At 35.3% G+C, this 27,365-nt stretch overlaps 5 protein-coding genes across 5 annotated transcripts; 3 read left to right on the top strand and 2 right to left on the bottom strand.

Moving 5' to 3' along the window:
* The first annotated feature begins 1,158 nt into the window (after positions 1-1,158).
* On the top strand, positions 1,159-6,142 carry LOC144443651 (uncharacterized). Its single transcript, XM_078133193.1, has 7 exons — positions 1,159-1,583; positions 2,315-2,420; positions 2,765-2,800; positions 3,189-3,288; positions 3,813-4,717; positions 4,914-4,973; positions 5,121-6,142. Exons 1-7 carry the CDS (start codon positions 1,575-1,577, stop codon positions 5,237-5,239), a joined length of 1,335 nt encoding a protein of 444 aa, XP_077989319.1. The 5' UTR covers positions 1,159-1,574; the 3' UTR covers positions 5,240-6,142.
* A 477-nt stretch (positions 6,143-6,619) lies between these two features.
* On the bottom strand, positions 6,620-18,143 carry LOC144443242 (fructose-1,6-bisphosphatase isozyme 2-like). The gene is made up of 7 exons (XM_078132663.1): positions 17,910-18,143; positions 16,558-16,712; positions 13,898-14,156; positions 13,039-13,179; positions 12,054-12,191; positions 11,413-11,529; positions 6,620-10,173 (listed from the first exon to the last, which is right to left on the bottom strand). The coding sequence occupies exons 1-7, from the start codon at positions 17,937-17,939 to the stop codon at positions 9,985-9,987; spliced, it is 1,029 nt and encodes a 342-aa protein (XP_077988789.1). The 5' UTR covers positions 17,940-18,143; the 3' UTR covers positions 6,620-9,984.
* LOC144443243 (cytosolic iron-sulfur assembly component 2A-like) lies at positions 17,103-20,392 on the top strand. Its single transcript, XM_078132665.1, has 5 exons — positions 17,103-17,279; positions 18,000-18,164; positions 18,807-18,856; positions 19,338-19,383; positions 19,587-20,392. Exons 1-5 carry the CDS (start codon positions 17,150-17,152, stop codon positions 19,682-19,684), a joined length of 489 nt encoding a protein of 162 aa, XP_077988791.1. The 5' UTR covers positions 17,103-17,149; the 3' UTR covers positions 19,685-20,392.
* A 2,418-nt stretch (positions 20,393-22,810) lies between these two features.
* LOC144443460 (cytochrome c oxidase subunit 5A, mitochondrial-like) lies at positions 22,811-24,456 on the bottom strand. The gene is made up of 3 exons (XM_078132943.1): positions 24,323-24,456; positions 23,633-23,871; positions 22,811-22,949 (listed from the first exon to the last, which is right to left on the bottom strand). The coding sequence occupies exons 1-3, from the start codon at positions 24,399-24,401 to the stop codon at positions 22,824-22,826; spliced, it is 444 nt and encodes a 147-aa protein (XP_077989069.1). The 5' UTR covers positions 24,402-24,456; the 3' UTR covers positions 22,811-22,823.
* A 124-nt stretch (positions 24,457-24,580) lies between these two features.
* On the top strand, positions 24,581-27,053 carry LOC144443801 (kelch-like protein 24). The gene is made up of 2 exons (XM_078133350.1): positions 24,581-24,669; positions 25,067-27,053. The coding sequence occupies exons 1-2, from the start codon at positions 24,595-24,597 to the stop codon at positions 26,771-26,773; spliced, it is 1,782 nt and encodes a 593-aa protein (XP_077989476.1). The 5' UTR covers positions 24,581-24,594; the 3' UTR covers positions 26,774-27,053.
* Positions 27,054-27,365: the final 312 nt, after the last annotated feature.

Here is a 27,365-nt window from a genome sequence, read left to right as displayed (position 1 = left end):
CTCCAATGTCAATAGAATATATGTGACCAAAAATATCATTGTACAAAAATATTACCTCTCAAACAAACACATATTTCCACAAAATTCTTCCATTGCTCAACTTGACATTTTTAAAAATAAATATTTGTATTTAGGGGTAAAAAACATCCATTAAAAGTAACATCGATTTTTGTAGGATGAGAACCAAATTGGTTCACCCCCCCCCCCTCCCCCAAAGTAAAAGAATGTTTTTTAAATCTTACATTGAACTATTGATCTCGCCCCACGGTTGAATAGATTTAACCAGGGCAAAGCTAATGGACTTCATTACTGGATACTAATACCATGTTCCAATGTCTCCTATATGTATACAAAATCAGGGACAAACATAAATATATATAATAATTTATTTTTCACCATAATAATAAGTATTTACATTTCATAAATCTAACTAAGTATAATTGGTGGGGACCATGAAATATAGTTCAGCAGAACTAATCTTCCTTCATGGCCCAAACAAATTATATGAAATAAATCATTTTATACAATGAACAATGAATATCGTTTAGAATACAGGCCGCGATAGCTACTCACGTGTTCACTGTGTTTTCCTTTACTCACACACACATCGTGTAGGCCTGTGAGTATTTCGTTGTTTGTTTCATGTAATAAGACGCAACTTGTACCAATGTAATGATAGAACAGTCACCTATGAGCTAATATTCTATTTCAGAATGGTAATATTTTAGTCTAGGATGATCATACTACAAAATAATTATTCTTATCCGAAACAGTAACTGGCAACGGTATTTTTTGAAATATCGTATATACCTAATAACGTCATTATTTTGTATTATGATCATCCCAGACTAAAATATTACCATTCTGGAATAGAACATTAGCTCACACGTGACTGCGAACGACGGTATAGTACAGTAGACGTGTTCTGGATACTTCGTAAATTCATTATATTCATTATAAAGCGCTACATAAGAAACCAACATTATTAGGCGGGAATTCCCATCGCTACGTCATCGACATAAATATGCAAAATTTAAGTCGATACATGACAGGAATGACTTGACAACAGTCTACTCTGTTTTTATAACGAATGACCCATATATCACGTAGAGTTCAGTGTGTCTGAGCATGCTCACTTCCGTCAAAACATCATGAACCGCTACTGCAGTCTCATTGTTCTCCGAACGAAGCTGTCGCGTCGAACAGAACAAGAACATCGCGTCGCTATGGTTACAAGCTTCAAAGAACTCCAATATATATGTGTCGAACAACTTGACATGCGAAGAAACCTTTATGTCAATGGTGGTCTAGTTTAGGTCGGAAGATCGGACAGTTCACTTACATTTATCCAAAACAAGCGTGGCGTGGGTTCGGATCATTCGGCTCCGTTTACAGTGTAGTGAAAGTTGATAACGATCGGTAACTGAGTACATGTCAGTGTCAGTGTTCTGTTGTTCGAAATGACCATACTAATGTAAGGTCAATACTGGTTGCCTTATAGACGGTGATTTACATTGTATTGTACGACTGGAATGACATAACATGGAATTCTATTCACAAGCTAGCGTAAGCTTATGACTAGGGTAAGACATTTGTACGTATTTATTACATGTAATTAGTGGGCGCATAGACCCTCCACATGGTCTATGGTCGGCGTTATATATATATAACCCCGTGTAACATTTGCTCAATGGCGATGTTTCGCGATATGTAGCCTTTAGTTTTCAGAAAAAAAAACGAAACCGTTTCACATGCGCTGACAACGTCCTAACCCCTCTTTTGGCCCATTTTATTTGTTTACACAGTGTGAAAATATGTTATTCGACACCGCTGATCAATGTTTATACCATACTGTACTCGTAAATATTATGTGTAATTTTTAAATTCCATAATAAACTCGTTGTGGTGTATGTATATGTATATGAAAGAACTACAAAAACACACTGCAATTCGTATGTGAATGTACACGATATGTAGTTGCTATTTCCATTCACAAATAACCGTTTATATCGGGAGTTTTCGCACTATTTTTTAGTTTTAATAGTTGACAGTTACAATATCAGAAAAGGCTTGTGGAGAATTACACTGAGAAAAGATATAGCGCTTGGGATTAACTAATGATGTTTTTTAATTTCAAATTGTATTGAAAATTAATATTCAATTAGTCACACTAACTAATGATGTTTTTTTAATTTCAAATTGTATTGAGAATTAATATTCAATTAGTCACACATCGTTGGCCACAGCAGCTCGAAAGACAACACAATGTTTATGACATTGATAAGTTTCTGTTTCCCCTTCTTTTTTTGCGCAGCTGGATACTGTAGTATATCGTATCGTTGTCGTCGCTGAAGTGGGTGTTCCATCTCAGCTGCATATTCAATATCCAAAGATGGAGCCAGCCGAAATTAAAGTTGTAGGTAAGTATCGGTTATCACAAGATTGTTTCGTTTCTTATGGATGACAGAGTTGGCCTTCATCATGCTTGTTTATAGTATGCAATTATATTACTGACCTTACCGAGACCTCAGTGTTTTAAGCAAATAAAGTATGTAGTACCAGTCACGTTTGGTTCAGTATCAAAGACTGGTGATGTACATGTTCGCTCGATGGCGTGTTAATTTTAATTAGATAGATAGATAACTCTCTCTCTCTCTCTCTCTCTCACTCACTCACTCTCTCTCTCTCTCTCTCTCTCTCTCTCTCTCTCTCTCTCTCTCTCTCTCTCTCTCTCTCTCTCTCTCTCTCTCTCTCTCTCTCTCAGTTTATGGTGCACAAAATCTACGTGGAAAGAAACATGGTAAGTGGAAATGTACTTTTGTATGATCTTAGAAATTTACATATTCAGATATTCTATACCACATCAGTGCAATCACAAATTACGGTAAATGGGTAAATGAACGTATAACCAGAATGCATTATCAATAACAATTACTTTCACCTTTATTGGACATTGAAACATGTAGTTGTGCCGTACATATTACTTCAAATTAATACAATGAAATTGTATTAAGTACGATAGCGTTTTTGCTGACCGTACAACGCTCCGTTAACAAAGCGAAAGCTTGACATAACTTTTGGAAACCATTTGAGTTGAGTACCATTTAATTTCCATTTGTATTTTTGCACGATAGCTTTATCAACAAATTTGTGAGTGATGTTTAATTTTTCTTTGCATAACTTTATAGATCGGTGCAAGGCGTCTGTCATATTTGGCGTTGGAGGAGATAAACGTCGAACGTCAGTCATAAATAGTCCGAATCCAGAATGGAATGAAGACTCAATTTTGTAAGTTTTCTATTACACTAATAGGCTCGAGATCAATAGTTCAATGTAGGCTAAAAAAATCTAAATTCTTTTAGTCAGACCCCCACCCCTTGTAACTTAATTAGCCAATACATATTGATCATTGTTTGAGACAGCACAATCGCTTTCAAATCAGTAATATAGTCGTATGTAGTACAATGAATTCAAAGCCAGTATGTACTAAAGTAGGGCGAAAAATGCTTTTAGTGACACGTTAATGTATTTTAGAGCCATGTCTTTTACTATTATAGCTAAAATTCTTCCATTTCTCGATTTGACATTTTTTAAAAGAAATATTTGCATTTAAGAGAACAAAACAGATTCTTGATCTGGAGAAAAAATTCGCCTGTCATCGAACTTAATTGTTTCCTGTCATAATAAAGGATGTTGCAATCCAACGAAATTCGTAAAGTGTGTTCATGAAAAATTTAGAAGAAAATTACATTATTTTATTAAATCATCGATAATTGATCTTGATCTTTTTCGTGATTTTATTTTACTGTCAGTGATATAAAAGAGGGCGACCATAGTCCGTTGGTTTTCACTGTAACAGATAAAGAAGACATTTTAGGTGAGGTCACGGTTTCTATAGCAACGTTACCTACACGGAACCTCGGCAGAAGACGGATCGATAATCTTCAAGCGCACAAGAAGTGTCCAAATCCGACTGGACAACTCATGTTTGATTGTTGGGTGACAAAGACGAGAAACGTAGTGCCTCAAGCAGCAGAATTCATGCAAACCACGGAAAAGACTAGTTCAACTCAAAAGAAAGGTCTGCCGACGACATTTACTAAAATGAAAGATTCCTTACTGGCTTCGCCTATGTTGTCCAAGAAAGCTTCACTCTCTCCGCTAGGCTTGTCTAAGATGGGCAGGCGTGGTTCAAGATCCGTTAGTGACGTCACACTGTTATTTAAATTTGATAACGACACGAACCCTTCACTCGGTCAGAGAACTCACAGTGACCAAGACCTTCGACCTCGGGCAGAGAGTGAGCCTGCTCCAAAAATCTCTAAAACTGGCGTTGATACAAGACCAGAAATTTCCGGATTGTCACCACGGGAAGGGTCGGTAGGTGGTGGGACATGCATTACGATTCGGGGGACGAATTTAGGCGAACACAAGAACGATATTGTGCGGCTTTTGATATGTGGATCAAACTGTTTGTCTAGTCTCAAATACGAATCTTCAAATAAAATACGCTGCACTACCAAACCATGGAAAATTTCATCCGGACCCGTTGTCATAGAAACCCAGTCGGGTGGCCTTGGCAGGTCATCATTGAAGTTTGAGTTCGTTGGCTCCAAAAGACTATTAAACGAAGCCAGAACTTCGAAAGGGAGCAGGGATAGCCGATCCTTCGACGAACAGCATAGTACAGCAATTGATTTAAATAGAAACGAAATTCGTAAGTATAAGCTTCACTACCAAAAATTGAAGTCTATATGATATGTCCCCGGCACTATTTGTCCGATTTAGAAAGAACAAAGAAACAGAATGACAGAAAGCGCCAATAAAAAAGATCTCTTAAAAACAAAACAAAACAAAACAAAACTTATTGTTCAATGAGAAACTGACATTTTCACCATTTTTTATATTTTTAGTGGATAAGAGCGAACGCGGGCTGAAAAGGGAAATTGAGCGTCTTAGGAAGATTGCTACAGGTAAATTTATAAGCGTTGCATTCAATCAATTTCAAAAATTGTTGCTTTGCATATTTTTTTTTTCATATGGATTTTAAAACCAAACGAGGAACAACAAGGAAACGGGAAAGATGACTTATTTTGTTGTAATCTTGCCTTTCTTTGCAGAGCTAGCAGAAGAGAACAATAATATGCGTATGTACATACAGGATTTGGTAGAGAAGGTGATGGAGAAATGCCCCGAAATTCTTGAGCAGCACTTGGAAAACACCAAAAGGTCGACATGAAGTGTGTGTGAAGGGGTATTGGGACGTGAATGACATTGCATGGCCGGCCAGGTCATAGAACTTTTCATTACAACATGACCAGTCCACAGAATTTTTCATTATCACGTGACCCGTCAACAGAATTTTTCGTTTTATACCACATGGTAAATCCACAGAATGTTTCGTTACCATATGGTCACTGCAGAATTTTTTTTGTTACCACATGGCCAATCAACATAATTTTTCGTATGGACAGTCTAGAGTTCTTCGTTAGCACATTGCCAGTTCGCCGATTAGTTTCAGTGCAATTGACTCTACAAACAGACTTAAGTTTTGCTGGTGTTGTACCTGCATTTCTTATTGTGCCACAATATTCTGAAACTTTTATATGGCAAATATCAATCACAAGTACTTGAACAAATAATATGACGTCATTAACAACATGGTAATTACTTACTAGTAAACATTTTATAATCATTAGTAATATGTATTTTTAATTTAAGAGAGGATGTAATTTTTGTTTTGAAATCGGTTTCCCTCTCTTTCATTTTGACAATTTTTTTTCCATTTCTACGATAATCTGCTGGATAACTTTTATTAGCTACATTAGACTTTTTATTTGATGTTATGATAGACTAAATAATTGTTTTAGTCATGGAGTTAGCATATGAAATTTCAAAGTAAATATCAAATACTTTGTTACGACAATCGATCTGAGAATACCAAGAACTAAAGAATTTGTTTATGCTCTCTCATCTTGGAGGGAGTGCAACATTCAGATGTAAATGTATATTTTATCGTGATGTTAATTAACTCATTTATATGCAAAGCATTTCATCAATTTGGCCACAAATATGGGTCTAAAACATGCAATATTTACAACAATGCATTTAGTATATTACTAGCATTCTATTGCACATGATAATGAACGCATTTGTATAATGAACGCATTTGTATGCCAGAGACATACTTTGGGCAAAATATAGTCCAAAATACAATGTCAACATTTACAGCAGCGAATTTTAGTATTATTTTATGTTAATGAAGTCATTTATATGCACAACACATGCTTTGGGCCAAAATGTAGTCCAAAACACATTTACCATTTACAACAATGAATTTATTTCATTATGTTAATGAACTCATTTATATGCAACATACAATGGCCCAGAGCAGTCTAAAACAGAAACTTTCTTGATGTTTACAGCATTTAAAGTATTATATTATGTCATTTATATGCATAACAGTGATCAATAAACTGTGATTTAGTTCTCAAAGTAGACTTGAAAAAGGTGTTGGGTCTTAACACTGACTGTTTCTTCTTTATAATTGTAAGCATTTCTTTGGTAGCTTTGACACACGTGGACAAGAACTACACAAATGACACATAAATCTTGCCATCACACACTTTTATTTCCAACAGTAAAAAGCTACATCTATACATACACTTGTACAGATTCTCCCAGACTCAATTCTTATTGAACCTGCATGCAATATGTAGGAATGATTTGTGATTATTCCTAGCGCTTTCAAAAACATATGCATGTCTCTAAATATATGAGGCCATTTTCTCTAATTTTGTAATTATGCATGCTCACTTCTAGTACTCATGCTCAAGATATTCTCAAATGCCAAACACCAATGTAACCCTTGAACATTCTTACAGGCCAGAATATATTTTTCTGCTGATGTAATGAAAAATAAAGGAACACATGCAAGGTAACATTGCCATAAAGAGAACAGTGGTTTAGGCAGATGCCCTTAGCTTATGATATAGTAAATCACATGCATTGATATTATAAGGACCGCATAAATCCTATCATTTGGAATGTTGTACCAAAAAGGCGTTGTTGCAAACCACAGCCTCTTTTACGGCACCGTCCAAAATGTGCCGTCTGTTAGTTCAAGTGTTGAGGAAGAAATATCAGCTCTGGTTTGCGAGAATGCAAAAAGAAAATTGAATGAATAAGTTGGCAAAAGAATCCTGCAGTGAGTCTTAAGGCATTATGATTACAGCCTTTATTTTTTATGGGCATTATAAAGAAATTGATATAATTTTCATATAATCTCATTCATGGCAATAAGTTTTATATATTTCAATGTTCAATATTGTGAAATATTGTGATTTGGTGAGTAACTTAGCCAAGTGAGTTTGCTATCCTCATTAACATGTTAACATTCTAACTGACATTGTTAATCCAGATAGACAGACCTCTGGGCTATGAGTAAATGTATGTAAAAACTTTGAGGGTTTTATGTGCTGGTTTTATGTGAGCAAATTTCTGCAGAGTGGACTGAACTGTTTGAACAGATAATATGAGTAGAGGATCCCTCTACACACATTTCAAGAACACTATTCTTCAGAAACTTCATTAATGCAAAACCTTGCAATTTAGGAAATTGGGTCCTTGTAATTGTTTCCCTTTGTTTTGTTGGATATACAATTTGCTCTCAAAAATCACAAGCTTTCAGAAAACAGCACCATATACATTTCTCTTGTGGAGGTATTGCCTTAACCCCCCTAAGATGCCAAGTGTAAAAACACTTGTATCACTTCTGGTTTTCCTTCGAGGACAATAAAATTTGGTTGGTAGGCAGAGTTTGAAACAAAATAGACATCTGAAGTCAACTTATTCAAACTTTGCCATTAGTAAGCCAAACATTGATAGTTGATGTTGACACAGAGAAGGATCTTTTCCTTTTCTGTGATTTTGATTGTCAGAATAGTTGATTGTGAGCGCTTCATTACAACACATCATCCAATAATATGACAATTGTCATCGCAAGCAAGAAACTGGAAATTGTCATAGCACACGTCTTTTCCATGTCTATGCATAGCAGTAGTTGTGTGTAGCTGTGTGTCTGAAAGCAACAGTTCAAATGAAACTTCTTGAAAAAGCCTGCTGATGTATGAAACTAGTCAAAGACTCAAACTGTTTTTGTATCCGTTTACTGCTGAAATTAACAGTTCAGGCATTCAAGTTACAATTGGATTATTGTGTCATGTACTCAATTTGAAGGTCAGTCACGATTGTCAAATTTCAAAAATCAGTGATTCACACACATGATTATACAAAGGAAGACGATTGCACTTTGGTACAAAATCAGGGAAAACATTCTCAAAGTGATTATGATGTATTTTTAATAAGTAACTGCCTCAGCATTTCAAAATTGTCTGGTCCCCATGAATGTGAGCAGTACACATCTTATTTACACATCTGAATATCCATATTCATAAAATATAAAACTCAAGGCATCTAAGCAACAACACCCTGTCAAGAATTCATGCACACATCTTAGCCTCCAAATATACAATCTACATCAGAGTATAATTTCATTTTTTCCCCTTTGTACGTATATAACTCATACAAATTCTCCACAGTGCATTTCATGCAAAATAAATTCCCTCTAGTAATAAACAAAGAATATGCTTTTTTTCTTGCTGAGGTGCACAACAGCTTACAAAGAGTTGTTTTTAGCAAAATTTGATTATATGATAAATGATTGAGTTTTACAGATTATCAAGTCAATGTCTCCAAAGTGGCTCATCATTGCAGTTGAACTATCGCAGTTTTCACAACTAACTCATAACTTACTCTCAGTTGTATACATACCCACTTTGAATGATTTGAAGATAATTTGATACAGAGACATATTCAAATATTTATTGAGAAAAGTTGTGGTTTTTTTTGTGTAACCCTACCTTGTTAAGATTGTTTAATATCAGTTACACATTGTGCAATGGTTGCAGTTGTTAAAGTTCAAAGTTTTTTCTTTATGTCAAATTCTATGATTGTATCAAACAAGGAGTACTGATTTTGTCATCATTTTGAACTCAATGTGAACACATGACGGAGATTGCAACTGTATGTCACCTGTAAATACATCATTTATGATTTGTTTTTAAGACATTCATGGTTAATCTATACTTTTTTTCGTAAAGTTTTTTAAAATGTCCATTTGGAGTGTGAAGTGTAACATATCAAATGAGGAGGGTTGTTATCTATTGACAACATGAGGGCAACATAAAATGAAAAGTATTGAAAAACATGACTACCTAACAAAAACATGACTAGCTAACAAATTATATATAACAAAATTTCAAAAAAAAAATTATGATGAAAAGTAGCTCCGAAATAAAAGGTACATGTAGTCTGTAAGATTAGCAATGAAAGGTAGCCCCCAAGTTTAGCAATGAAAGGTTGCCAAAAGGTAGTGCTCACGTTTAGCAATGAAAGATAGAATAGCTGTGATTGGATAGGCTGAACCCTTTGAAGTACATATAAAAGTTAATTGATTGCATGTTGTTATGTGTACTATAGTTATTTCTCAAAGTCAAGGATGATACTTTGAATGTACCTGCTAGCACACCTGAATGGGATATGTTTAGTACAGTAAATATTCCTTTTTTTCAAACTACTGAATACACACTACTGCAAACAATGCATAATAGTAATAGTACACTGTATCCAGGAAGATGCTGAAATTGGAGATTTCTCATGTAATCACCCTGAGGTACTTAAGAATTGATTTGCATCAAGAGAACTGTCAACACTAGCAACCTGTAAACAACTTTGATATATTCAATGGGGAACCTGTGAAAATAAGGGGTCAAAAGATTGTGGAAATTGAATGATAAGCTCAGTAAAGTGATTTACCAACCATTCAATTTTGATAATCATAAATGATTCTATTGTAATATACACATAACTTAATCCAATTCCTACACTAGGATGAATGATTTCATCATACTTGTTGACTTTTATCTAGCTCTGATGTTTCTTAACACACTCAAGGTACTCATTGACATCATCTGGGGATCCGAGTACAATAGGCACACGTTGATGGATTGATTCTGGGACAATATCTAATACACGCTGAGTTCCAGTTGATGCAATGCCACCAGACTGCTCCACCAGATATGCCATGGGGTTGCATTCATACAACAAACGCAGCTGGAAGCAGAAATGAATAATTACAGAATAAAAACATTGATGAATACGGTCAAAACTGGAGATTGGATTGCTTTAAGCTATCAACTTCCCATCAATAATATGCTAAACAAACAAACATCTCTGAACTTGTTATTTTTGCTGTCTTCTGTCTTCTGTATGTACATGTACTGGTCTCTTTTATCATCAGACTGTATACTTATACAAATCAAACTACTTTAAAATCAGTTTTGATCCTTTTAGCAAAGTTTGCAGTTTATTTAGATGGAATTAAGGTAAAATCTAAGTTCTCAAACATTTACAGCTGGTGTAAAAGGAGCTGAAAATATGTTAAAATATCGGGTTTTTAGATCATAGCAAAAAATGTCATTTCACAAGCGATTAAGAAATACAGTAAAAATTCAAAATTGTCATCGCAATTTTCTTCGAAGCAACAGTCCTTATAAATAGTTAAAAGACTTTCTGCATTACTCAGTGTATTACAAATTCATACTCGCCAAGTTGATACAATTTACTTTAGCCTAAATTGACATTTCAAGTTATGTTTAACTGTTCACAATATACCATGGTTCAATGCTTTTTTAATTAGCTAAATTATACTGGTCTGCTTGTGGATTTGATGCTCCAGTACACACTGGTTTGACATTGTGTGTACACAATAGAGTGAACAGTCTAAAGGTTACTGCTCTTCTTTCTCTTAACTTGTACCTAGTTGTGTACAAACAAATACCCCCTAGTTAAGCAGATTAAACCTTAATGTTTGAATCCCACAGTCTTGCTTTAGACAAGTGGGGCCATGGTGATTAATGGTAAGTTGGATTATTCTTTTGTTCATGACCAACTTTTTTATGGGCCGGCCAGCCACTGTCTTTCACACCCATATTTTAATCCTAATATGGTATTGGCCTTTAATTTTAATCCTTATATGGTATGCTCCTTTAATTTTAATCCTAATATGGTATTGGCCATAATTTTAATCCTAATATGGTATTGGCCTTTAATTTTAATCCTAATATGGTATTGGCCTATAACTGATTGTCAACAAATTGTCAATTTGTGGAATGATAAGGTTGATCACTAAGACAATCATACATGTTATATTGTACAGCAAGTACAACATAAAACAGGCCAAAACAAGAATAATAGATTATGAATAAATAATTTCAGTCACGGCTACTTAGGTTTTCTATATTGAAATACCAAGTACATGTACAACATTATAAGCAATGTGATAGAGCTTACCTTTCCCTTTGGAGCCTTCTTGTGTGCTGGGTACACAAAGATACCACCATACATAATAGTTCTATGCACATCAGCTACCATTGAACCAATGTAACGAGCATTGTATGGGTTGCCCTCCTATTGTAATAATAATAATAATAATAATAATAATAATAATACCGTAATCTTTTATTTTTGTCAAAATTAATTTTAAAAATTTGTTAACTGGTAACCACAGAGCACCATCCTACAGTTAAAACAGTAGGAAATCTCCTACATTTGTACATGTAGGAAAACCCAAGGAAAAACCTGCATAATTGATGGGGTGAAATTGCATGCATCATAGAGTAACACACTATGCATGGGGATGGGTGGGTTCAAACCCAGAATACCCTAGTAAAAGGCGTAATGAGCTAACCACTTCAGAATCAAAATTACTTTCTCCATTTGTCATATATGAAGCTTGCACAATTATAATCATATTATTTCCATAAGTTTTCCTGATTCAGTTGGAAAATGCTTGTGACTTGAGAAGTACATCACTATCAGTCTACCATTCAAAACAAGGCCACATAAGTCACTAGCACTTTCCTGATTGAAGAAAGCAGGTATACAAATGCAAATATTGAAGAATAATATCATATGCAAATGTAAGTACAAACCTTTGGAAATTTCTTGTTGTTGACATAATCCTTGGTGGCTTCATCCCAGTACTGTGAATATCCTTCATTGATGCTGTAATATTTACCACGGGGCTTGATTTTAACATTACGTTCTGTCAGCAAAAACTCACCAATGGACTGAAAAGAATAATCACAAAGATGTATGTCAACAGAGAGTAAAAAGTTTCTGGTTAGTTGGAGTACAAAGTTATTTTCAATGCCCCAGGCTGAAGCACAAGAATGATATATATGTACCACATTTAGTATTTTGAAATTTGAGGTTAGGTTTCGGTTATAATGATGAACATTGATTTCATCTATTCGCTATGTCAGTTGTTTTGATACATATAATACATTTGCTAACAATCTTGTCCATTCATCAATCTAACTCTTGAACAACCTATACATCTATCTGTTTTTTCATATATCCATCTGTCAAATCTTTACCATTCACACACTCCATTCAACTTCATTGCAATTGATCCATCCATTCATTGTGATCTTATCGATCAGTCAACCAACAGACCAACCAAAAAAAACCAATCAACCCAAACCAAACATTGGTTACCATTCCTATGTAATGCTGCTAATGCACCAAGCTATTTGCATTGCCATCTATTCATATCCATCCATCCATCCATAACCTAGTTGTTTGACACATGTCCTTCCATCAATCATTTGATTGATCGATCGATCGATCGATCGATCGATCGATGAGTCTGTCAATCAATCAATCCATCAATCAATCAATCAGTCAGTCACCCATCATATCCTACTACTCACAATGCTTCATCTCATCATTTTGTTCAAAAGATTAAGAGTGGCATTCAACTATCATAGCCCTCACTTCTGGTCTCAACTGTTTCTGTACAGTGCTCTTATCAGTGGTCTAAACTACAGTCTTTCATCTCTACTAGAATATGGCATATGATAATAATGATGCATGGGTATGTGGCACTTTATCACATGCCAATCAAGTACTTACTGGATCTAACATGAATCCATTAACACCCTGACCAGTAGACAACATCACCATGGTAGCACTACCATATAAGGCATACCCTGCAGCTACAATGTTGTTACCAGATTGTAATGCATCTGACAAACCAGGTGCACCTTCAGATTGCTGCAATCAAATAAAATAACAAACTTAATATATATATACTACAGCTGCCATTATTTCTCAAGATGTAGAACTATATTATATATTCCAGTCAGGCTTACTTAACTTGTATTGATTATGGTCATATCTCAATATATATCATTTTGGGTGATGAAATAGTACCCTGGTCACTTATTTAACTTTGAAATCTTGTAAAGAAGAAGCCCTGTTGCACTTCACACTTGTACAGCCATTTCAGGGATTTGCTGCAAGAATTTCAATTTATGGCGTTACATTTACCACCATTCTAACAAACTAGAGCTGATATTTCTTCTGCAATCTCTTTGTCTTTTGTTGTATGTACGGAGATAACAGTACAAGTGTACTAATGACAGAAAGAAGTCTGACTGGACTTTTCCTTGAAACTCGATCATAAGAAAATCATAAGTCGATAAGCAGAGTTTGGAAAATGTTCAACACTTTTTTCTTGTTTGGACAGCCACAAAAATATAAACTCTTTGCTAAAACTTTTAATGATATTGTTCGGAAGAGCTGATAAAATTTGGGTTTGGAAAAAGACTGCAAAAATTTTCTCTGAGAGTTTCATATGCAGAATAATGCAAAAAATAAAAAGAATGTTTCACCTTTTTGTTTGGCAGAGCTGATAACATTTTGGTTTGGAAAAAGACTGCAGAGAAAAAGGTTTCATATACAGAACACAAAAATAAAAAGAATGTCTCACCTTTTTGACGATGGAGAAAATTGAACCGATAGAAACCAGACAATCGATATTAGATGAACCATCTAGAGGATCAAAAGAAACCACATATTTGCCTTGATGATCTGTTTCAACTTCTATGATGTTCTCATTCTCTTCGGATACAAGTACACAAGTAGCATAAGATGACCTCATCATGTTGATGAATAATTTGTTGGCTATGACATCAATTTTGTGTTGATCTTCACCCTGGACGTTGGCTCCAGTACCAGCTGTGCCATGACTGCAAAAAAATAGAAAAAGATCAATGTTACAGTATAGTTACCATAGATACCATAGATTTGGGGAAACGATACAAAATGTAAGGTAACTTTTGTTACCAGAAATATAAACTCACTCCCTCGGTGCATCACAGACATAACAATCATTTATTTCATGGTTGAGACCATAACCTTTCCTCCACTAGCCACACATGCATTGAAACGTGCATGTGAGAATAACTCACCCTTGTTCTATTTGGACTCTCTAGCATGAGGTAAAATGCTATAGCAGGTACCAAGAATTACTTTTCAATTAGAAGAATTTAACATTATATGTACATTCAGTTTACTGACAATAATGAATTATAAGTATAATTAACAGCCATGAAAGAAATCCTTGTGGTTACGCAAATTTTGTGATATTCAATCAACAAATTTTGAGGATCCATACATTTATCCATCTATCAAATTGTAATGGTCATCTGAGAACAGTTAATATTAATAATATCATTCATTTAATTTATTTAAAAAATATTAATTTAATTTGGAGAACAAACTATAAGTTTTTCCTTACTAGTACACTGCAGTTTTTGGTTCAGCATACTAACTGCATGTATAGACAGCTTTTTACAAGCATCTCACTTTGAATATATACTTTTTACCAGCTTCTACAAAGGTTCTAAAAGTTTTAGCAAAACAGACTTAGAGAGATTCGTTTTTGTGGTCAGGCCCCCAAAGACCACACAGATCTCTTTTCCCCAGGATGTAAATGGTAACTTGATGAATATAGAATAAATGAACCATTTTATTAAAAAAAGTAAAATTATCATAATACTTTAAACACAGAACACAAACCCACAAATTAAAGTTCCATAGTAAAAAAAATGTTTAAAAATTTATTTGTGATTTAATTCCTGACTTGAATAATGTGCTGTGAGAATTTTGGAACCTTGTGAGTTGACTTTTGCTGAGGTCATTACGTTTTTATTCGTGTATTTGTCATTAATATATGTTACTCATTTCAGACATGTGCTGCATTTTAGTTGACAGAATTTGTGCAAAAATTTGCATAATATGTAAATAAGGACCTTTTCAATTTCAATTGGTGGCGACATTAACGTGTTCAGCTATTGTTTATAATAACGGTGACTCAGCACATGAAATATGAGGGCAGTTTAGATTGACATGGTAATGACTGTGTACATGATGAGTACCATAAATGAAATCAACATAATAATAGCACTATATATACATTTATGTAACTAGAGTTTGAAAGGGGATTTAGTCTTTATTGTAATAGGTACAGCTATACACATATCCTCACACATAAATGTTCATTTTTGTCATTTTGAAAATGCTGCAATTATTAGTATGACAACATAAACATTTGTGTAAATACAGTTTTGAGACGCTTTTCATCATATCTGTTATCCAAATGCATTTAGGAAATTAATAAGTCTCCTCTTTAGTAAATTGTGTCACCACAAACACCTATCTATATGGTCAATTTAGGAGAAATAACACACCAAAGGTAAGAATAAGTTCACCTAAATTTCAGTGCTCTTGTCTTGGCAACTGTTTTTTGGGTGACTAATGCCAATGGCCAGACATTACCCTTTTCCAAGGTTATTCCAAGGGCACTCAAAGACTAGACTTACTTGAAATACTAAGGCTAACAGGTAATAAGAGATTTAACAGTTACAATGTATGTCCAAGATTTAGATGCGACAGGAAACACTCTATAACCTAGACAGTGGGACATGCACACACCTGAGATCTGCCTATCTTTACTGTATTTATTGCTATATTAGTATGCTGTCTGTGATACTCCTGACCTTGATCTTGTACAAGCTACATGGGACATGCAAGTTGCTCACAACATTCTAGTCACAATATCAGAACAACAAACGTCAGCTCACTCATTCAATAATCTTTACATGTACAAAATCTCCTGTTTATAAACTACTGTCTATATTATAAGGATGACAATACTTCTAATAACGTGAATCACTGTATTTTAGCGACCACTGCACATATTCTCAACAGCTACTGGTACTAGATCCCATACCAGCCTCCAGTTCACAGAACCCCCCCACCCCCCCCCCCCCAAAAAAAAAAAATAAAAAAATATAGGATATATGAAATCATATAATTAATGACACAAAACACACATTGACGTGGCGGTCAACACTCCAAACATTTTAAATCACCCAGCTGACCCTACATAAATAACAATGAATGACACATGATAAGTTTCGACCTTTCGACCCAATGAATCGCTGGCAGGTAAGCTCAATTGTCTACGATGGTCTGATTTTTCAATAGATTGCCAAGTTTAAAATATCATATATCCTAACGAATATAATTTGACTTTAGACATTGTAATGACTTCTGTGAAATGAGGAAATGATTTGATATACTTACAGTTTGGCGATGCCAGCTTTTCTCACCGCTGTCGACACTGCTTTGATCGCTGTACACATAGCACTCAGCAATTGAGTAAGTTCACCAGTCGCACCAGGAACTTTCTTCTGTTCCGTTAGCACGAAACGGGTCAGAGTCATCGTATCTGTATCAACCTGAGACATTTTGGAAATTTAAAAAAGGTTTTGATGAGTAAAACGTGAAAATCTGAATGGAGATTTGAGTGTGGTCTACGTGCACACGGATGCTGTGATGAAAAGGATGACTATTGGTTAACTTGTGGATGTGGCAACCACGTGACATGACACACCTCCACAAATTTACATAATGATTTCATTGCTCGAAAATGGCGACAAGAAAGTCACCGAGACGGGTTGTTAAAAATGTATGGACTACAGGCGCTCGTAAAAATCGAATTATTGAAAAGTTAATTAATATAAAAATTAAGAAGATCCTTAGCAAATACACAATGAAGAAATAATTGACCTTTAACTATGGCGAATGTGGTGAATGGAAATGTTACACTATCTAAAACAATCATGGAGTTGATTTTGTCTTGAATGTTAAAATCACGTACTATGTTAAACTACAAATGGTTTCTCTCCTGTCCACCGCATGGTCTTTTGTCAGTGGTAAAACTATAATGACTGAGAATGAAGGGCAGAATATAAGTCCCGGTATGGATGATGATGAAGCAGTAGAATTAGTTGGAGAAATATACGGTATGTTGTTCGTTATGATATTCGCGTCCTTCACGACTGCCAAATTTTTGCTCAGAAAAGCCCTTGTGAGTTGCATATCGGGCTGAAAAGGACTTCAATATTTCGATTATAACGTTTTTGCTTAATATGGCATAACATACACGGATAAAATGTGCGTCATGCGGTGGCATTGGGATCGTTGCACACATTGCAACATGCACAATGGGCGACGGCGTCTTCACTCAGCAAATCAACTTGAGGTCATTCTGCGGTCATTCTGCAAGATTGTAAATTGTTGAAAAACGCCATTGCGTATTTGAATACGTATTACCGATATCGATACGATACTTTATTTATGTTTATCTATGGACGCCACATAATGTTTACCAACAGCTCTACAGGAAGTAACACAACACACTATAGTCATGCCCATAGTGTCACTTACACTTTCAAGTCTTTTACATGATTACGTGACGTCTGGGCTACCAAACATGTCTGACACATTGTGTACAAGCAGTCTCCAAAACCATAGTCTGATTGATGGAGATGTTTATCGCATTTTCGCTCTGAGCTCTGAAAGTAATATTTCTCTGTGACATGAAAAATAACCTCCAAGCGTTACCTAACAAAATAAAAAAAAAATTAACTCACCGATTTTTGTTGTTGCTTCGTGTCCGACATCTTTGTGTTATGTTACCCAGATTCCAAAATCGTCACTGTCTGTATGTTACAATGTTACAGATATAATCCGAACAATAAAAGACCCAGAGAAGGAGCAAACCCTTGAAGATCTTGATGTGGTGTATGAAGATGGGGTAACCGTAAATCACCGAGGAAATGATGAATATGTAATAAGAATAGACTTTAAGCCGACAGTTCCACACTGCACACTGGCGACATTAATAGGTATGGTGACCTTCACATGACCCTATTTATAATTTCTTTCCATAAATGGAGAACTACATTAGGAGTATTGCCAAATGCCATGGAAACCATTAATTAGCATGATTACAATAAGTAACCAGCTGAGGATCAGGAGAGAGAGAAATGCAATGATAAATTCTATGAAAAAAATACATTAAAATATGACATCTGCTATATCCAGGGTAGCTATATTTCAATAAAAGATGCAAAGCACTGCAACAGATCATTGGGATAACAATCATGATGACTGTTTTTTTATCTCTCTTTTTTTTATAAGCTTTATTTTTTTAATCTACAGACCTATCTAATTGTTGATTCATCACCATCATTAGCCATGTAGTATTGTTAGTAAAGTTCTTCAACCTCATTTTGAAGTTCATTCAAAAAATACTTCAGTAAGATCTTGACAAAAAAGGTACTACATGTGTATATATAATATATTCAAGGAAGTTAAAACTGTAATCATCGTAAACAAAGTCATCATTATATAGTTTGATATAGTGATAAGGTGTTTTCAATTAGACTCACTAAATACACAATGTTCTATTTGTGGAGTATTTTAAGGTGATAATTGTCCAAGGTCATTGTGTCAACGTTAATCAAATTTGTCTTTCTTTTATGCAGGACTTTGTCTGAGGATAAAATTAGAAAGAACACTGCCACAAAAATTTAAGGTAAGAATTTTTGCAGTAATTATATGATCATTAGTGCTAGTGTGGCATACCCAAGGTACTTGAGTCATCACTATTTTCCCATTTACCCTCTGACAGGTACATGTGTAATGACACTTTTCTCCGAATTTTTCCATCATTTAGTCAGAAGATGGTCATCACTCATATTTTCCAGCTGAACAAAGGAAACTTTTAGGGAATAATATCTAAATATCTCCCTCACATATGAGTACATGAATGAGATATGAATTACATTCTTAAAATAGTATACATACTTGTATGTTGAATAAGCACTGTCCTGCTATTAATATTGCCTAAATTGTAAATGTCTAATTCACAAAAATATTCAAAATTCTTATATTCAAAACCACTTTCCTCTTCATTTTACATGTAAAACACATAATGTCTTTGAGTTTCAGTTGTTAAGATATAACAATTTTGATTCATATTTCCGATGAAAATAAAAATTTTATCAATTTTACAGCTCGATATTTACATCACGGAAGGCACACATAATACAGAAGATGAAAGTAAGTACATCATGTATTTCTCAATTTGCAGCAATAACATTTGGTATTAAATTAAAGAACAGAATTTTTTGAAATTCTGATATTAAATGTCCATTGATATTCATTGAAATTATTCCATTGGTTTTAAATTTTCAGAAGTTTCGTCTGATTGGTTAAACATGAGATCGTATAAATTATTTTTATCCATATATTTTTTTTTTCAGTTAATAAACAAATCAATGACAAGGAGAGAATTGCAGCTGCCATGGAAAATCCCAACCTGCTAAAAATGGTTGAAGCATGTATTGTAGAGCAAGAATAATACAGAACTTGTGATGAAGTTTATAACAAACAAAAGAACTTGTGAATCAGTTTTTACTGCAAGTGGCAATAGTAATTTTAATGTGATTTTTACTGCATGAAAATGTTAATGTACCAATGCAGTATGAGGTGGTATTATAAGAACAGGTGGTGCAATTTGGGCTAATTGTTAAAATTCATGAAGTATTTATGAACAGCAAGATTTCAGCCATAATGTGTCCCTTCAAGCACAGACAGGAAATGTGGGGCAAGCTACCAAGACGTGTAACTATAGAAGCCTGTTTACTTTGCTAGAAACAAGAACTTATCACAATATCTTATTTGTTGTGAGTCAGCCTATAAAATGAGTCTACCTAAAACTTTTACAAAAGGTTTCCAGTGATATGCAGCTTTGCAGGATGGACCTTGCTAGCGGTTCTGTAGACTTGAAAGACTAACGCCACTACACTACTTCCACTACCCTGACATGTTGATTTTTTGAATTTCTCACTCATCCTTCCCAAATCTACTATGATTACACTGTACTGAAGAACTTACACTATGGAATTCTGCCATAGAGCATGATTGGTTGAAGTCATAATTAGACATTTAAATTGCCCAATCGGGTTACATGATGAATCCACAATTAGGTCCTGTAATGAGTTTTTTACATGCAAGTATATGCAAATTCGACCGGTCAGTCCAAATAAGTCAGATTCTATTCCAATTTATGCCAATGTTTTGCACACGTTATGTGTGTGTGTGGGGGGGGGGGGGGGATTGACATAGTACATTTGGAAGGATGTGTGCAAAAAATCTAAATGTCAGCTAAGATAGTGGAAATAGTGTAGTAGTGTACTTTTTTATGCAAAGCATTATCACATTTTGGTGTCAATATGTCCAGGGTTGAACATTTCACCATGTAGTTGTAATAAATGAAATTAATAAATTATTATTTTGATTCTATATCAACTTGACTCAGAGTTGGTCTTGTATGCTAAAGACAACATGGTTTTAAAGATCATTTACTTGTGTATTGATATTTGATTCTCAAACTACCGTTGCATTTATTTACACTCCTCTCAAGCCCCTCTTTAACTCAGTTATTGTAAAACTTGGACTTTTCCTAACATGAAAATATTGTGCATTTTTCATCAGCACCCACTTCGTTCTGGTGACAAAATCGTACACATTAGGCCATAAAAAAGGGAGAAAGAATAGTTTCTGTTCAGGAGAATGTCATAAGTGATGCAACGACAAGAATTTTTTTTTCTATTCTCAAACCTGTCACTAAATCTGCTATTTATGGAAATTACTGTTCTTTTTATTTAGTACTTCAGAGCATGTGTGTATGTGGGAAAGATGTCATTTGCTTGTTCATGATGGCTCTGCAGTTGTCTTCACTGAAGTACTGTAGGGAGGGTTATTTTTGTGTAAATGTAAAATACAACTTGTAATAATTGTTTTAGTCAGAAACTGATTTTGGTTGAACCAGTAGGAAGAAGGCAATATTATTGAGAACTCAGTTGCAAGCCATCTAATCATCAATGGACAAAGTGTAGGAAGAACTGAAACACTTACACTGAAAACAACAGGGTTCATACACTCAGTCACACATGGGTAAACGTATTTGTGCAACTGTGCATATAATATTGTACAACAAAATCCACATCAAATTGATATTTGGGTCCATCCTAAAATCAGTGCCCCTACTGCGATTGTGATTTCAACCTGTTACTATACTACTGATGATTCATAGATAAAATCAACTGCTTATTATCATGTAGCATGTCGAATTGTTGGTATTTTAACAATTTTCAGTGAATATATTGCTTGAGATCTGATTGAAAATATAATACTCAAGTTATAAACCCTTAGATGGAACTCATGAGCAAATTACTTAATTTTGTGTGATTACTAAGAAACACAAATTGAAAAGGTATTTCACCTTCATTGTTTACATAGTGATCCACTGTTGCCTCATTGGACTTGGCAGACATGCATATGTATTAGTTGAACGATGAATATTCATGACTCCTAAGTGCTGTAGTACTTTCAGATGATGAATCATACAATGATGGATCACTGAGAGCACTGAAGATGAAATAAAAGATCTAATTTGGTGATTCTTGGTAATCGTGAAATTCATGTGATCTGAAATCATGAAATGATTCCACAACACAAAACTTTTTGAAAATGCTGGAGTGGCATTCCTGTTTAACAATATTGATGACATTGTAACATAAATATGGTATCTCACAAACAAACAGACAAACATTGATCATGGTGTAAAATATTAAGCATAAATTTTTTAATTTTTTATTCATTTCCACAAATGTCATATTGAATTTCCAATGGACTGTTATTAATAATTGTAAACAGAAGAGTGACAGACGAAAAATAATTAAAATGATGCGTGTTATATTTCTGGTCAGATGAGAATCACAATGTTAGAATCCAGACAAAACATTGTTATGTACGTACCCTACAAAATTGCACTCTGGAACACTAAAAAATGTCAATCACAGGTATTGTTTCATGCAAACAGAACAAACTGAGCAATCTATACTTTTTTAAAGCAAACACAATGGGACAGATAACAGCTTCCACGGAACTGTTTCCTGAGTACAAGAGTACTTGGGCACCATCATTTTTACACCAAGTCTATATAATACAGGACGACTCTAGCTCTATTTCTGGAGAGAGAAAAATAAGGAGAAAACTACATTAAGTCATTCATAGTTGGCAGAGTTATCAAGATAGCATGTGATTACATTTTCAGAAACATTTTATATTTCTGGTTACAAAAAAACAGCTCAGATTGTGATGTAGTGCCAAAGTACAGAAAATGTAACTGTGGCTGGAATTATAGTGAGCTTTACTTTTTGTTCTTCTTGTATCCGGGGTGAGCAAATTCATTTGAAATGTCTCTCAAAACAGGATAGGGTAGCAGGAGCCCTGCTTACATGCAAATCCCACATGGAGAACACTGTTCCTTATGAATAGTCTTGTCAGAAAGATAAGCCATGTTCTGCTCTTATTTACTTGTCAGGCAGAATGTTATCAACTTAATAGGTCACTTTTTCTTATCAACTCAGTTCAGAAGGTTTAAATTACGAACCACTGCTGAAAAGTCACAGATACTCACATAAATGTCTTTGTTATTGTGGATAGGGTTTATCAAGACCCAATTCTTCAGGTGTACTGATGCCTAATTCATCCAATGTTGGACGAATCTCTTGTATAATGTATGGGTAGATAACATTCCTCTTATTTCCTCCCTTCCACTGTTTATAAACAAGGACACAAATAAAAGAGTCAACAATACGTAAAAACAAAAGATAAAAATACAGTATTGATCTCCATAGGCAGTAAAAGAATGTACCAATATACATGTACTGCAACTAAAAGTGATATTTTGATCTCTTCTTTCAAATTAATGTATGTTATTATACTGACTATCAAATGTGCCCAGTAGAGTTGAGAGTATAATAACTGTCGACACCTTCAAGCCACCATCGTCCATGAATTTCATTTCACTTTCTCACCAACCTGGTCTCTTAATGGTGAATCACATATACTGATGCCTCACTTTTACTACTGTCACTAGGTTACTAAGGGATGCTGTAATAGTAGTAAAAATATTTAAAGTATACAAAAATATATCTGTTTTGGTCTTTCTGGGTTACCCCTTCTCTCATTCCTGCATATTGTTAGGAGTTGGTACATTTCAAGGAGAAACATTTCAGGAAAAGTAAAATAGGGTCACCCTTACTTGAGACACTTTGTAGGTACTACCTGAAGGTTTTATAATGGGTTCCACTTACAATTAATGATATGAATCAGGTGTATGTCAATGATGATAGGGGGTCTAAACCTGTCCTATCCATATCCCACACTCCCTAAGTTTGCTACAATTATCTACCTTTTATATAAGACAGCTTGCTATTCTATGTTCTTGCACACTTACCTTTACTGCTTCAAGTATACGTATTGCCATGGCACTGTCATTGAGACGACGACAGGCTTTCAATGCTGCAATGACAATTTTGGGCTCTGGTACGAGATCATGTCCATGGAGTTCATTTAGACCTCTTCGGAGCTCCCAATCATCAATGTCAGGTTTGTTGAAATATGCTTCCCATCTTGCATCAAACTGCTCATCTGTTTCTTCAAGTTTGGCTGAATATTGGCGTGCACTTACTGCAGCTACAATGTATTGGATATCAATTTTTGGTAAGCAATTGACAATTGATATTTGCTTCATCTGTTTTGACTTGTGCTATAGAAATGAGTGGTCAGCTTGGGGAGCCCAGAGGTTTGACATAAGGGTAAGGTAACATGTACATCGCGATATCGCAAAGTGACCTTGGCCCTGGGGACAACCCTGGACGATGTAACCGTTTCTAATCGGATATAATTTCACATTTATAATTTTCTTGCCAAATATACATTACCATTTTCGCGATAAGTATTACACTCTAATTTCGTTTATAGTTAAAGTTCGGTGGACAACCAGCATGCTGATAGCGAAACATTTATTTGATTGTCACACGTGAGCTGTCCCACTTCCCAACCGGCACGAACAGTAAAATGTCGATGCCGGCAAAGCTTACATATCTTATCATGTAGAACACAACACTATGTGAAACACACTTACCAAGTGATTGCCTATACACTCTTTGTGTTACTACAGGCCTAACCGAGGTAGTCAGACGTCTAAGCGCGATTCTAAACATCTTTATAATTTGCAAGTTGTCTACGTGCCAATCGTCGCTTTTGACCTAAAATGGCGGCGGCTTGAAATTAATAAGGACAATCCCACAATGCATCTCATTAAATCCATTTCCGTCAACAGAGGGCGCAAGTGGGTGCGACCTGTAAATATTTTTTTACACATATGTACAGCGGAGTCAGCTGTTTGTACCATGTATGTTCTGTATGATTAGAGTAAGTATTACTGTAAAGATACGAAACATGCATACTTTAAATTGCAGATTTTTGAAGGTGAATATAATTCGATGTTCTCACATAGATTAGTTTGTAATTAAAGGATCTCCAGTGTAAACCATTTATGAACTTCAAAGTTGACCTTGTGATCCTCCTCAGGTTGTCAGGAAAATACCAGCAACTAGAAACTACCATTGTAAGAAGGAAGGTTGGCAGTCTGGTCATATTAACCGTATAAAATAATTTATTGAAGCAAAGAGATTATTGTTTTCGAGATTTAATGTGGTCAGAGAGTCAGAAAATGTTATTTTTATTTGAATTTGTTGTTGTTAGCATTCTTATTGCTGTTTTTATTAATTTAAAAAAAAAAAAAAAAAAAAAAAAAAAAAACTATACTGCAGCCACTACAGGTATAAGTTTTTGTTGTTATAAATGAAATATATGATCTTTGCAGGTGAATGAGTCGACTATGGCAGGGGTATCTCTGGATGGATATCCATTCTATGAAGCTAGTCACCCTTCAGTAATTCTGCAAGGGCTGCTGGATCTGAAAACAAAGGATATGTTCACAGATGTGACAATCTGTGTGGACAAAGAAGAATTCCCCTGTCATCGAGTACTACTAGCCTCATGCAGTAGCTACTTCAAAGCCATGTTTTATCACACATTCAGGGAAAGTTCAGATCATAAAGTTAATCTCAGCCATGTGGATGCAGCATCATTTGCATTGATTTTAGATTTCATATATACATCAAGAATTTACATTACGAATGATAACGTGCAATCACTCCTGGAGACCGCTAATTTGGTTCAGGTGTTGGCTGTCAAAGATGCCTGTGCTGCTTATCTTGAGAGGCAGATTGAAGTCACCAATTGTCTTGGCATTCAGCAATTTGCAGAACTTCATGATTGTATGTCACTGAAAAATAAAGCTGAGAGTTTTGCAATGGAAAATTTCTCTGACGTGAGCCAAGAGGAAGAAGTGTTGTCGCTGTCGAATGACTCATTAAAGCATTATATTTCATCACGTCAGCTACAGGTACGGAAAGAAGAAGATGTCTATGAAATATGCCTGGCATGGATTAAACATGATAAAAAGTCGCGCTTGCAGTTCACACATGAAATTATGGACTGTGTTAGATTTGCTTTTCTTCCTGATGAATATATGAAGAAGTTTGTCGAAAATGAAGACATATTGAAAGAGGGTGATGTTCTCAGTACCTTGATGACAGAGAGACAAAAGTGCAAAGCAATGATTGGAACAAAGAAAACAATCTCAGTTCCGCAGTGTCAATCACGTGTTTACTCTGAAGTGGTAGTTATTCTTGGAGGTGATGATGCTGGAATGGGAAATGAAACTCAAGTACAGTCTTACAACCCTATTACAAAGAAATGGAAACATCTTGAAGATATTCCAATTTCCAGAGACAGAGTTGCAACAGCTGTTTCCATTGCCAATAACATAATTGTGTTATCACGGAGAGGTAGCAGTCTTATGTATGACTCGTCAGACAATACCTGGAGTCAAATTGCTCAGCCGTTACTGAAGGAGAGATGGTCACACAGGTCTGTAGCTCTAGATGGCTATGTATATATACTGGGAGGAAAAGATGTCGACTGGTCTACAATCAATAGTGTTGAAAGATTTGACTTTTTTGGCAAATCTGAGAAGTGGAAAGAAGTGTGCCCAATGCCATTTGCTGTTCGTAACCCTGCAGCCACAGCGTGCATGGGTAAAATCTATGTCATTGGTGGTTACTCAGAATTAGACCCTCCTCCAGCTCAGTGCTATAGTCCTCTACAGGACAAATGGACAATGGTGTCTCCATGTCCACTTTCTCCTCAACAGCCCGCATGTTGTGCTGTGACCCTGAGAGGCCATATTTACGTCATTTGTGATGGCAGCGGTGACGTTTACTGTTACGATCCCATGACAGACACCTGGGAAAAGAAAGCGTCTCTTGTGATTGGTCGAACCGATCCAGGTGTCACAGTATGTAATGGCACTATTTATGTATTTGGTGGCTACAGAGAGAGTTATGGAATTGTGGAGACTATGGAAGTTTATGATACCATGGAAGATCACTGGTCTCCAGTAGGTTACATGCCGAGTGCCGTGTATCGACATGGATGCACCACTATTAGAAAGATTGTCAAGTAGATAAATCCATTCACAGCTTCCCCAATTCTTTTTGAAGTCATACACAATACTAACAGGTCTGCCATATTGCTGACAAACTACTCACTATGCTTCAGTATTACTGCATTGGTATTCTTGTGGATTGTTGACAGCAACATTACCAGACAACTAGATATACACATAATCTGCAGAAGCAGTCCTTGTACACACTTGCATTAAACCCTCAGCATGCCATATTCAGTATATACCCTCTAGACCCTCACTGGCCATAGAGAGATCGTGAGATTAGAAGCCATGGATAGCATTTAGACTATCACTGCCATGATATTCACCAGCTTGGCATTCTAATAGTAAACTAATCTCAAGCACATTACTCTTTGCCAAAACTTCTTACATAGCTTACCTGTAGACTTGAGAATGGCTATCGCTACACTATACCGCTATCCTAACTGACATTTTGAATTTTCACTTGGTTTCCGAGTCGTTCTCAAGTCTACAGGTAGGCTGCTTCTTACACAGTAGTTAGAACAGCAAGCTGTACTTAGAACTAAGACCCATAGATTGTCTTTCATTGATAGATGATTTATGTATTGTTGAATATTCTATTATATTG

Source organism: Glandiceps talaboti, chromosome 12 (assembly GCF_964340395.1).
Source record: "Glandiceps talaboti chromosome 12, keGlaTala1.1, whole genome shotgun sequence".
In the NCBI taxonomy this organism is placed as follows: Eukaryota; Metazoa; Hemichordata; class Enteropneusta; family Spengelidae; genus Glandiceps; species Glandiceps talaboti.
Note: the sequence above shows the minus strand (reverse complement) of the source record. Positions and strands in the feature narration are given on the sequence as shown.